The sequence below is a fragment of the Homalodisca vitripennis genome, unplaced genomic scaffold, assembly GCF_021130785.1.
Source record: "Homalodisca vitripennis isolate AUS2020 unplaced genomic scaffold, UT_GWSS_2.1 ScUCBcl_7852;HRSCAF=15700, whole genome shotgun sequence".
NCBI classification, from domain to species: domain Eukaryota; kingdom Metazoa; phylum Arthropoda; class Insecta; order Hemiptera; family Cicadellidae; genus Homalodisca; species Homalodisca vitripennis.
In genome coordinates, this window is record NW_025783965.1 from 6,240 (window position 1) to 18,767 (window position 12,528).

The following is a 12,528-nucleotide window of genomic DNA, read 5'->3' on the forward strand; positions in this document are numbered from 1 at the left end:
ATACCGACCACACCAGTATGAAGAACACAAAAATAGAAATTTATAGAAACAAACATGATAGAACGAAAAAACAACTCTTCAATTACAAAATTACAAACTTACAAGCATTTCCAGGTATTGTGATCGGTATTGTTGTCGCTGTTATCTTATCTTTCTCGAGAATCCTGATTACGGCAGGCCGCGCGGCATCACGTGATTTGCACGGTACATAATTACCTTTCCATTTCAATTCAATTTATATTTCTGATTAGCCCCTCTAGAATTTGATATTTTACTGATAGGTACTATCTCGAGGGATGTTTTTCTTTCGTCGACATCAGCGCGGGGCAGCACCGAAGGTGCTGTCGAAGCCCGCGCTGATGGCCGGAGGCACTCGCATTTTGGGTGGCGGAATGTGATCAAGAATAAAAACAAGTTTTTAGTGTTTTTTTCAATAAAGAGTTTAGTTTTAGTTTGGTAATATTTGTTTTTGTTGAATTTTTGTGTTTGGAGAAATGTAGAGGTAAAACACGAAAGTTACAACAAAGCGATGCACCAGCTGAACGGGCGGCGAGGCTCTGCAATCACGTTATCTACTAGACGCTCGACTTTGACCTCTGTCTGAGGATGGGGAGGGGTTTGCGATAAGACAATTCCTGTTTTATACTGACGAAATAGTCTTCTACGCTAATCTAGTAATCAGTAGAAGCAAAATGTTAAATAACGATTCATGTCTGGGTGTGGTCGGTATAATCCCAAAGTACCAAAAATACTATGAAATAGTTGATATTTCACATCTACCGATGCTTGATAAAGCTCTATACATGTCTTAATAGCTATATCTTGTAAAAATAGTTCAGTGTTATTTAAAATAAATCTTCTGCATAGTTTTTTTATATTAATTTTACTCAAATCAATACACTTTAATTCTAAAAATTCTAGAAGTTGAGTATCATGATCGGATATTTGAGTTTATGATACCTGATAAATTTAATTTTGTACAATCTATTTTCGTGATGAAGCTATCTATGGCTGTCTGAAAAACAGCTATATGACTCTAGCTGGGAAGTCCACCAAATGACATATTATACATTTTTAATATGTTACTACATTTAATATAAATTAAATCTTTTTTGAATACATATATGTTTATATCTACTACAGCTAAAAATCACATGTTCTTAAATTGTTACAGACTACATTAAAAAATATTTCTGAGTTTCCTAAGTTCTACTTCCACATTTTAAACAAAGATTTTGTTAATATAGAAGTCCTTACTATTTCACAAAAGTGATATTGAACAATGATTAGCTTTATTATACACTCTAACAACATACTCACTATTTTCTATTGTTGGGTCATAGGAATCCACAAACTGTCCATCTACAAACTGGATGCTCAGGGATGATTTACCTGTAACATTATTACATTATACTCTTTAGAAAAATTATTGAGCTAAACAAAGTATTGCTTTCGACAAATTTAACATATTTTAACCACTTAACTCAATTTTTTTAACACTAACTGTTGACATCTTTTGATGACACCAACTTTTAAGTAATAAAAATGCATTTAAACATATTTAAACTTCAGCATTGATAGTCATTCACTATTTCCATGTTTTTATTTCTTACTCTATGGATTATGATATATGAAATGTTGTTGGCAGTCACCTGGAATATCAGTAAAAGTGGTTTGTTTATGAACTCGTTGTCATGTGTCGCAGTCGTGGCAGCCGGCCGGCCGTTTGTTGCTACTACTTTAGTTTATGATTCTTTTGTGAGTAAATACAATGAATCGTGACAGTATTGAAGGCAATCAAGTGCTAGAAAAGTTACTCAGATTTTTAAGTGACAATGAAAGTGATGATGTATTTCAAGATGACACAGATAATAATACTGATTTTACTAACTATGGACTAGTTGACATTGTTTTCTACAAAAACTATTTATAACAAAATTTGACATGTAGGTCCTATATGTTAAAGTTAGTCTTTGTTGTTGTAATAATGTCTTACTCTTGTTGTTCATGTATAATAATTCTTGACAGCAAAATACTCAAACTTATTAGTATTATCTTGAGTCATAGTTATAACAAGTTTTGGTTGTAACTTCTTTAAAGCGTGTGTTGAAAAGAACTTATTCAACAATTTTGTGGTTTAGAATAATTTTTGTTCTTGGTACAATTAGGCTATATAATATTGAAACCGGGCAAGATACTAAATCACTTGATACTGGCAATCAAATAACCAGTGTAGGCTGAATATTAAAGTCTTACTGAGTATGAATTTGTTGCCTATTTATGTAGTTGTTTTTAAATCACAAAACTGATATTTTGATCAATCCGTAGTTACGAGTAGCCTCAGGAAGCTGTTGTTTGTAGATATGGAGCTTACAGATTATTTCTGGTAATAGCCTATAATAATTAAAGAGATTGTTAAACATGGTTTTATATAACTTAATATGGCTAAAATAAATCTTATCTGTTACCGACTGTTAGGCTGTTACTGACTAGCCTAGTCTTGGGTGCCCCCAAAGTGGAATCATACCTCGCCAAACACCATATCTGTGTCAACTTAGTAGTCCATTTGGGAGTTGGATATTTGACTGTTTTTAATGAGATACCCATAAAAGCTTGAAATTTCAAACAGATAGTAATTAGGCCTAGAGGCTTTCATTAAAGTTCTTCCTAATAAAGACTATACAATTTACTTACAACGTTTTTAGTATTAAGACATGGAATCAAAACATTATAAAATTAATTCTATTCAAATTAAATCATTAAGAATTCTGTGACCTGTAAAATTAAAGAATCTTTGAACAGCCTATGTCAATAAAAGACCAAATGTCATTGAGTAATCTGTAATCACGACTTAAACTTACCCACTGATCTGTATCCCATAATTGCAATCTTTCTTTGTTTCGGTGGCATATTGTTGTAGTTTTTGTTCTCAAAATACCACAAACATATCAAAGTTAAGAAATTATTTAATTATTTTAAACCACAAACAATTGACGTCCACATGTACTGACACAACGTTATTTCACAATGGAAGAAAATTCCTTAGAAAACGAAATTCAACATAAACTAAGAGGATAAAATAGAATAGTATAATTACAAGCACGCAATATCCAAAGAGGAAATATTTGTATGTGTAAAAATATATGTGTATGAGAAAAATAATGTAAAAGTGTACAATCTTATGTTACATTTATTTCAATAAAACGATATATTTTATTATTATTACTTTTTTATATATTTTTTCAATAATATACCGTACTTTTAATTTTTGTATTTCTATAACAACTCTTTACATGTATAGAGAATTTTGTTATGTATTAAAATTATGAAATGTATTATCTCGGATATATATATATATATATATATATATATATATATATATATTGTATTGTCATCTTCTATAATTTGCCTCAACGCCATTTTAACTTGTCAATAAAACTATTAAAGAGATTAGATGTTCTGACACACAAGAATTCAATACGTATTTCAAAACTACCAGTCAGTTGATTGAAGTCCGTAGTAAAATTATTGTATAGGTCCAGTAAATTATAGTTATTTCATAAAAAAAACTGTCTAGTGTTTTCTAATGGCTAATTCTGACGAGTGTCAGTATCCTCTTTCTTTCTTCTTTCTTGTTTGCTGTATTCAGGAAGTTCTGTCTGTTTTGGGCATGGAACCTCAACAAACATCAATTTTGTAATTTACTGTATTTGAATTTTAACACTCAGTTTATGTCTTCACTGTTTCTTGCATACGGTTGTTCAGATTGTGTCAAATTTTATTTGATTTACTGTATTTATTTCTGATCTCTTTAGGAAGAGAGTTAGTACCTACTGCGGACATAAATATTAGTTACTGTAATAGCATGTATATTTAATTCAAGAATATAACATCCTATGTTCTGTTATGATTAGTTATGTTATAAAGTTTTGATTACATTTTTAAAGAAAGATCCTTGGTAGGTATGACCATACTGGATCGATTGTGGACCCAATCCAAAGATAGAGTGCTTCACGCTAGTGACCCTTCAAAGCGATTTCCTACTCAAAAACAGGGACAGGCCCAGGACACTTATATTATTATTATAGTTGTATATTATTATACTAGATTAAAGTTGGCCAGTAGGTCTTTTAGTATAGGTTTATTCAGTATCGGCAACAAGCTGGAGGTAATTGCAATATAATAAGATCTCGAATCAGAGAAAGTAATTGCAATTAAAAGCTTCCTTGGTGTGCGTTGTGGTAGATATGGTGAATTATCTATTTCTATAAACTTGTTTATAAAGAAATGTCTGTGTGACAGCCAGCAACAATACGGCAAAATTAAAACCCCACGCTATTAAATGTCCTTGAAGATGAACGCAAAACATATCTTGACGTCTCTAGATTCTTGTAAGTGTGTGGTTACATAATGTTTAAGGGGAACTGAACATGTAAAATATGTCTTTTTTAATACTCCATTTCATTTTTCGATTCTTTGTTTCATTCTAAAAAAGAAAACATACAATACTTAATATAAAACTATAGTAAAATCCGAAAGAAAAAAATATATTATAAAGTAATGCAATAATATTTTTTCACACAGTTTGTAATCGTATGGGAATTTTTTTATGGTACAGTATTGCTGCTGCACTGCCTATTACAATTCCCTTCGTTTGTTTCAATGTTGGCTACATTTACATGTTGGCAACACTTATATTGGTTTAAAATCACAGTGGTTTAACGTCTGTACTGTTTACTTTTATAATATTTGCAAAAATAATCAACAAAAATCAATAGATTACTGTGTCTCCTCCTCCGTAGGCTAAAGGTTATAGTCTCGGCTCTCTAACTGAGAGATCACGGGTTTCAAATCCCGGGAGTACCAATAATGTATATACACGAAAAAGTGTGTGTATTTTGAAAATAAACCAGTGTACGTCGAAGCCTACATAGCTGAATGTGAGGCTTAATAGAGAGAAAAAATATATTACTATTTTATTATTTCATGGTGTTGTATTAGTGTTTTGTAGTGTAGTATATATTAGTACAGTCAGTTTATTTACCCTATATCAGTGAGATCAATATGGGAAGAGCCGAGCCTTCTTTCAAGAAAAGGAAATTTCATGGTAACAGACATATGAAGTGTAATGTTGATCAACACAGGCCTACATAAGATAAAAATGTGCCTAGACCTAACTCTGGACCTGTAAATGAAGTTCATAAGCTTACACCACCCAGCTTCAAGGAAGAAATTAAGCCTTGTAAATGAAGAGTGATAATTCTGATAATGAAAACTAACTCAACAAATATTTCAATTAGTTTTGACATTTTTACAAAATTATATTTGAAAATTTTTATGTGCGGTTTGTGGTGAAGCTCAAGTATTCAGGAAGCAGCAAGGGACCGGAATGGATTAGCGTGTAAACTTTGTGTTACCTGTTACCGATGTAAGAACGATGTTTACTTTTGGACTTCAGAGGAATGCATAGAATGGTCTAAAGAAAGAACAGGAGTGTGCTATGTAAACTTCTTAGGAGATGGAAACTCAAATGCATTTGATAAGCCTAGTCTGAACCAAGTAAAACCCTATGGTGATGATGTGGAAATAAAGAAACTCGAGTGCGTCGGACACATTGACATCGGATGGGCACGCGACTAAGAAACCTTAGGCGATATCTAAAAAATACCATGTTGAGTGATGGCAAAGCATTAGCTACAAGAAAGGCCATGATTTGCAAGGTATGAGAAAAGCTGTTTGGGCCACATATTGTCATTGTGGTTCAACGGACGATGAAACCCCTACATCTACTTTGCCCCGATCCACCAAAACACATTGGTGTAAGTATGAAATTGCTGAACATGAAGGAAAGTTTGGAAACTTTTAAACGCAAAAATTCACTACCTCAATCTGTCATGGAGGCAATAAAACCTGTCTATAAAGCTCTTGCGAACCCAAGTTTATTACGTAAGGGTTCGCATGGAAAAAACGCTGAATGTAAATGAGCCTTTCAATAATGTGGTATGGACTCGAGTACCTTAAGGAACATTTGTTGACAGAAATAGGTATTTGGGAAATTTTAGTAACATTCAATGATAGCAATGCTGGAAGAAGTACGTACCCTAAAAAGCTGGGCCTGAAAGACTTAGGAAAGTACACTGTAGAAGTACTGCACCGATCCGACGTTGAAAGGCTTCGAAAGCAGACAAAGCAGCAGAGGATGTAAGTGTAAAAGAAAAATGTAAAGAATGTTCTTTGATTATAGTTCACGGATTGAAAATGTTTATTTCAAAACTCTTAATAAATAAGGTTAGTTTGGTTCTTCAGAGTTCGCTTTAGCTATAACAAAACATGTTTTAGGACTTTTATGGTTTATGCAAGTTTTACTATCCGAGAATTTCGAACACCTATTCTTAGTTGCCAATAATCATGTATGCATACTCTGTTGTTTGTTCAAATCTATCAATTAATAGTGATCGAAACTACTATCACTTTCTATTAATTTGAAAACTTGAAAAATCGTAAACAATATGAAAACTTGTAAAAAAATATAGCAATGGATACAATTTCAAACTATGGTAAACATCGTTCTTAATAATTATACTAAAAAGTAATTATTTGATTTCAAACAAATAAAATGAGGAACAACTCTATATTCTTTCTTAGTTTCGTAATTTAATTGGGTCGAGTGTTAGTTACATGTTACTTAAGCTATACAGGGCAATGTTTGTGAAACAATAACTTTTGACAAAATGCCAATATTTGTAATTGGATTGCTTAATTATTTGTAAGTAAACATAATTTTGTATGGAGGTTTGTCATTTATAAATACACATGAAGCACTCAATATAGTAAAATGTAAAGAAATATTTAAAATATTATAATACTAAAAGTCGCTCAAACGCTACGCAGTCCACAATTTTTATAAAAACTCAGCCAGGCCAGGGTTTGCCGAGTGGAAGGGGGAGTACGATGTTGCAGCAAAAATGCCCATGCATGTTGACGTATGTAATGACTCATTTCATACACCTATCTCACATTCATTTCAATATTTTATTTAATTTAGAAATTTATTAGTAGTAATAATTAAATAATAAAGAAATAATTATTTATAAATTGTCTCAAATTTTAATACAAACAATAATAAATAAAAAATTAAATATATCAAAATTAATTAAAATTCACCTTATTACATATAAAACTCAAAAGTTATAAAGTAAACTAAAGTCAGTGATACAGTGTGCAGGGATCATTGTTGAGTGAAGAAAGCAGAGGTTTAAAAGTGAAGAGGAGAGAGGGATATAGAAGTGAAGCAAGATTATTATTTTAAGTAAAGAAACTGGTTACATTTTTTATTCAGCAGTATTTGGTTCAAAAGAAAGGTTAATTTATTAAATTCATATTATCACTGAAGTACAGAGAAGCAGAAGACAGACATTGGCTGAGAAAATTCCTTTTAAATTTAACAGTGATCCATTGGAAGAACATAAAACCCAGGAACATTCGATTTGGCTAACAATTCAAATTAATATAATTAAAATTTAACAAAATTATTTTTCAAATTACAATATATTTTATTAATAAAAACAATACCTAATATTTCTATTTCATTAAGCCCAGCACGACCACCCTGCCCTAAAATTTAAGAACTGTATTTAAAAGAAATTTACCATTATTGTATCCTCCATCTTGTTTCAAAACTTAAACTTGTATGTCAATTAATTTATCATCATTAAAGTTCACATTTGTATCATACTGAGTTATTTATTATTTCTAGGTATAATCATCAGAATACAAATTAAGTTTTAACCATTTATTTAAAGTGTATAGTATTAAATATTTCAAATTTGGCGTCCAACGTAGTGGCTTAATGAAATATTTAATAATTTTTGATTTGAGACAATTTCTAGAGCGTAAGAGTAGCCTAGATATAAGTACTGTAAGTAGTCAGTTGACATTTATTCATTGTTTGTCAATAGGCTATAGGATTAGGTTTATTTAATAACACCGTATTAGACATTTAATTAACAAGACATTAGTCCTATAATATTATTCCTATCTTTTATCGCAATTAATGTCCCATGATTTTAATTTAAGATACCCTAAACGGTAATAAGATTTCCAACAAATAATATGGAAAATAACCAAATGCTAAACTTAAACAAAGACGCCATTAATCCCGGTATCGAAGACGAAAGCGGACAGAGAGAAGAAGCAGAACAAACGCCCACAATTCCTCGCGCTGACCAAGTCAACATTCTCACAGCGCTCGACAACCAATCACGGATGAATGAAAACAGTGCTACCAACACCTACGCGGTAAATTTCCCTGATTCCCTGCAGAGGACGTGAAGATGGAGCTACTGCGCCTTCAACACTAAACGTTATAGTTGAACATTCTGATTACACTCAATCAGTTGATGCCATTGGCAGTGATAGGTTCAAATAAGCAAACCGCTAACGAATCCCAATCGACAGCTCTTCATGCTATCATGACCGGTTTAAGACAACTTAATGAAAATTTGATTAACACTAAATCTGAGTTAAACGAAAAACCTAATCGCAAAAGTAAACGAAATAAGTGATTGTAATTCTAAAACTAAAATCGAACTTAGCCATGAAATCAAAACTTGTAGGGAGACACTCGAGGGACAAATTAATGAACTGCGAGATAGTCAAACTGAATTCCGCAATGAATTGAACGCTATGAGGGACAATCAAGATCAATTCCGTGAAAAAATAGACCTGAAAATTAAAGAATCCACTGACAGCATTAGAGGTGAATAGTTTAAATCATAGTTTTGAAGAACATAAGACATTTGTAAACCAACAGATGAATAACCAACAATCCAAGATATTAGAATCGGTACAAAACAAAAATCAAACTCTAGAAAATAAAATTGCTTTTGAAATAAAAAATGTTACTGACCAAGTACGACATGAAAACGCGGAAACAAATAAAATACAAATCAATACCATTATAAATGAAATTCAACCACAAATCCAAAACAATCATGATAGAATAAAACAATCTAGCCGAGTGTATTAATAAATGTGAATGTGAATTAGAAAAATATAAAATCTAAATCTCAAATTGAGACGAAACCATGTGGACCATTGCAAGTCATTTGTACCGGGAGGAGATTCTGTAGACAGACAAGTACCGAAATTCAACGGACGTTCTACCAGTCCAATGGAATTTTTACAAAAATTTAGAAGGTATTACGAAAAAAATATAGGTCGTGTGGCAACTCACACACACATCTAACACTGAACATCTCATTGACATATTAGAAAGTAGTCTCGAAGGTCACGCGTCACGATGGTTCCAATGAATAAAACACGATATTAAAAACTGGGAGGATTTTGTACACGAATTTACTACGAAATATTGGAGTCGTGATGTGCAACGCGGCATACGTGCAAAAATAGAATCAGAACATTACAAGAATAATGGAACATTAACTCGTGCTGAATACGTCACCGAGCGTGTTATCACACTACAATCGATTACCCCACCAATAACCGAAGAAGAAATCGTCACCATTTTATCGGAACGGTTTGAATAAATTATTCAGGACAGCCGGAGCGTTCAAAACATTAACACCATTAAAAGAGTTCGAACGATTACTACAACGAGAAGACATCCGAGACGCCCCAAAACGGAACAAAATAATTTCATCCCAAAATCACAATTCATCTGGTTTATAAGCCAACACACCAGAAACCTCACCAATCTCATCAATCCCCAGTCACACCACATAATAACATTGAACAAAGAGCATATCAGCCAAGGAATCAATATCACGGACAAAATCAATATTATAATGATCGAAACCAATATAACAAGAACTATTACCACCCATACAACAGTCGTACTGATAATGAATTCAAGAGTAAGACACAAACCATACAAAGACCACTACCAAAATCGACAGAATACCCACTACTACCCAGGAAACGATAGGACATCACCCCACCACAGAACAGGCACAAGTATGCACTATCGTGCGGCAGGAAGAAAATGCTCGAAAGCCACCTTCTCGTACCGGCAACGACCGCAGCGAAGACTTTCCAGCGGCGGGAAACGACTGCGCGCTGTAGAACGGAACCGAGGAAACATAGCATCAGGAATAAAATACGAAACTTACAGCGCTAGAAAATAACGACCTCGGATATTTAAATCAGAATTATTCTTCAAACTATAACCCTAGTAGTGAATTTCAAATTAACAACATAATATGTGATGAAGATTTTCTTTTTGATGAAAAAAATAGAACATCCACTAATAACTAATCCTATACAAATAAGATGTCCAGAAATTAACATCAAAATTAATAATGTAGAAACTAATGCCTTAATTGATTCCGGATCATCTATTAATTGTTTGTCAGAGTCTTGGTTTAAAGATAACCAACAATCATTACAGCCATTTGAAGAACTGCCTCTAGCCAATACTATCATTAAAATTGCTATTGAAAACATTTCAAAACGAATCAACAGAGTCATATATGTACCTGTCACGGTAGCTGACGAGACTACTCACATACAATTCCTTATAGTACCGCATCTTGTCAAACCAGTGATTTTAGGAATGGATATGCTAGTATTATGGAAAGCAGAGCTAAACTTTAATAAAAATACAATAAATATGAAAATAAACAATACAAATGTTATAATTAAGTTTGTAATGGCAATAAATGAAGGGCACTTATGTGAAATCACCACTCAACAAGGTGTTATGCTTAGGGAAAATTTTAATGACTCAATGTCAACATTTAATGAGTATGGCACTATAAAACAATGGGAAGACAACAATATTAATAATGAGAATAATGCTTACATTGATGCACAACACAATATATCATCCAAAGATAATATGTCGAGGGAAGATATAATGAAAACTCTAATCCCTAATAACTAAATAAATGAAGAACAGAAACAATGTTTGATCAATCTACTATACCGATATAGGGACGTTTTCTCAGACAAACCTGGATGTTGCACTAAATATGAACACGAATTAAATATAGAAAATCCTGAAAGTTTTAAATTATTAACCTATCCAGTACCTCAAGCATACCAAGACGCTGTACAAGCTGAGATTCAACGCATGGAGAACCTTAACATAATCGAGAGAAGCAAAAGTACCTACGTAAATGCTATCATCCCAGTAGTTAAAAAGTCTGGAGAAATTCGATTGTGTATAGATGCCCGAAAAGTAAACGCAATAATTAAACCAGATTACGAATGTAACCGCAGTGTTAGCGAAATTCTGAGTAAATGTAGAAACGCAAAATTCATAAGCAGTGTGTAGACTTAACGGCTTCATATTGGCAAATCCCACTTACTAAAATTTCGCGTCAATACACCGCATTCCAATTTAGAGGCAAGACCTACCAGTACAAAGTCATACCATTTGGAATTTCTACCTCCCAAGCTGCACTAGTAAAGAGCTCTTGATAACGTGTTTGATGATGAGATAGAAGCTTTCACAGCAATTTACGTTGATGACATATGTATCATTTCCCCTGATTTCAATACACATCTACAACACCTAGAATACATATTCAAAAAGCTAGCTGAAGCCAACATGACAATAAACTTTGAAAAATCTCAATTCTGTAAAGGTTCTGTACCATTCCTAGGTTTTACTCTAACAAATGAAGGCCTTTGTATGGATAACAGTAAGATCGATCCAATTCTAAAACTTCCCAACTCCCAGAAGTCGTACACAATTAAAAGCATTCCTCGGATGTATCAATTATTACAATAAATTTATACATAAATTCTCTGAAACAGTCCAGCCACTATTACGACTAACGTCAAAGAGGGTTAAATTTCATTGGACTAGAGATGATGATACAACATTCAATAAAATTAAACAGCTGTTCATAAAAAACTAACACTCTAACACACCCCGATCCATCCAAAGAATTCTACTTACAGACCGATGCGTCTAAATTTGCAATTTGCGGACATCTATATCAAATCAAAGAGAATAACGAAAAAGCCGTAATTGTGTTCATTTCACGCACATTACAACCAGCAGAACATCGTTTCACCACAACCGAAAAGGAATTATTGGCTATAATCCACTGCCTACAGAAGTGTCGATACATTGTTATGGGTGTTAAGTTAACAGTAATTACAGATAACCACGCCTTAACCTTTTTGGAAACCTACCGTTTGTTAAACAATAGATTAGCAAGATGGATATTGGCTATACAAGAGTACGACTTTAAAATAATCCATTGCAAAGGGACGGACAACATTACTGCTGACACTCTCAGTCGTATATCCCCACAACACATGTCAAGCGATGCAAACAACCTCACTGAGTTATCTATTCATTACATCGAGAGAATTCCCGACCAACATCTACAAGATCAGCTCAGAAACTTACCTCAACTTCAACATCAAGACCCTAAACTACAACCACTTATAGAAATCTTACAGTTACCTATGGAAACAAATGAATTTCAACAATTATATACTAATATTATCGTTTATATGACATCACTTTACTACAAAAATTTAAGGGCAAAT

At 32.9% G+C, this 12,528-nt stretch overlaps 1 protein-coding gene across 1 annotated transcript; it reads right to left on the reverse strand.

Annotated features, from left to right (window-relative positions):
* Nucleotides 1–1,246: 1,246 nt before the first annotated feature.
* LOC124374306 (GTP-binding protein Rheb homolog) lies at nt 1,247–3,002 on the reverse strand. Its single transcript, XM_046832539.1, has 2 exons — nt 2,862–3,002; nt 1,247–1,392 (listed from the first exon to the last, which is right to left on the reverse strand). The coding sequence occupies exons 1-2, from the start codon at nt 2,908–2,910 to the stop codon at nt 1,262–1,264; spliced, it is 180 nt and encodes a 59-aa protein (XP_046688495.1). The 5' UTR covers nt 2,911–3,002; the 3' UTR covers nt 1,247–1,261.
* Between the last annotated feature and the right edge of the window lie 9,526 nt (nt 3,003–12,528).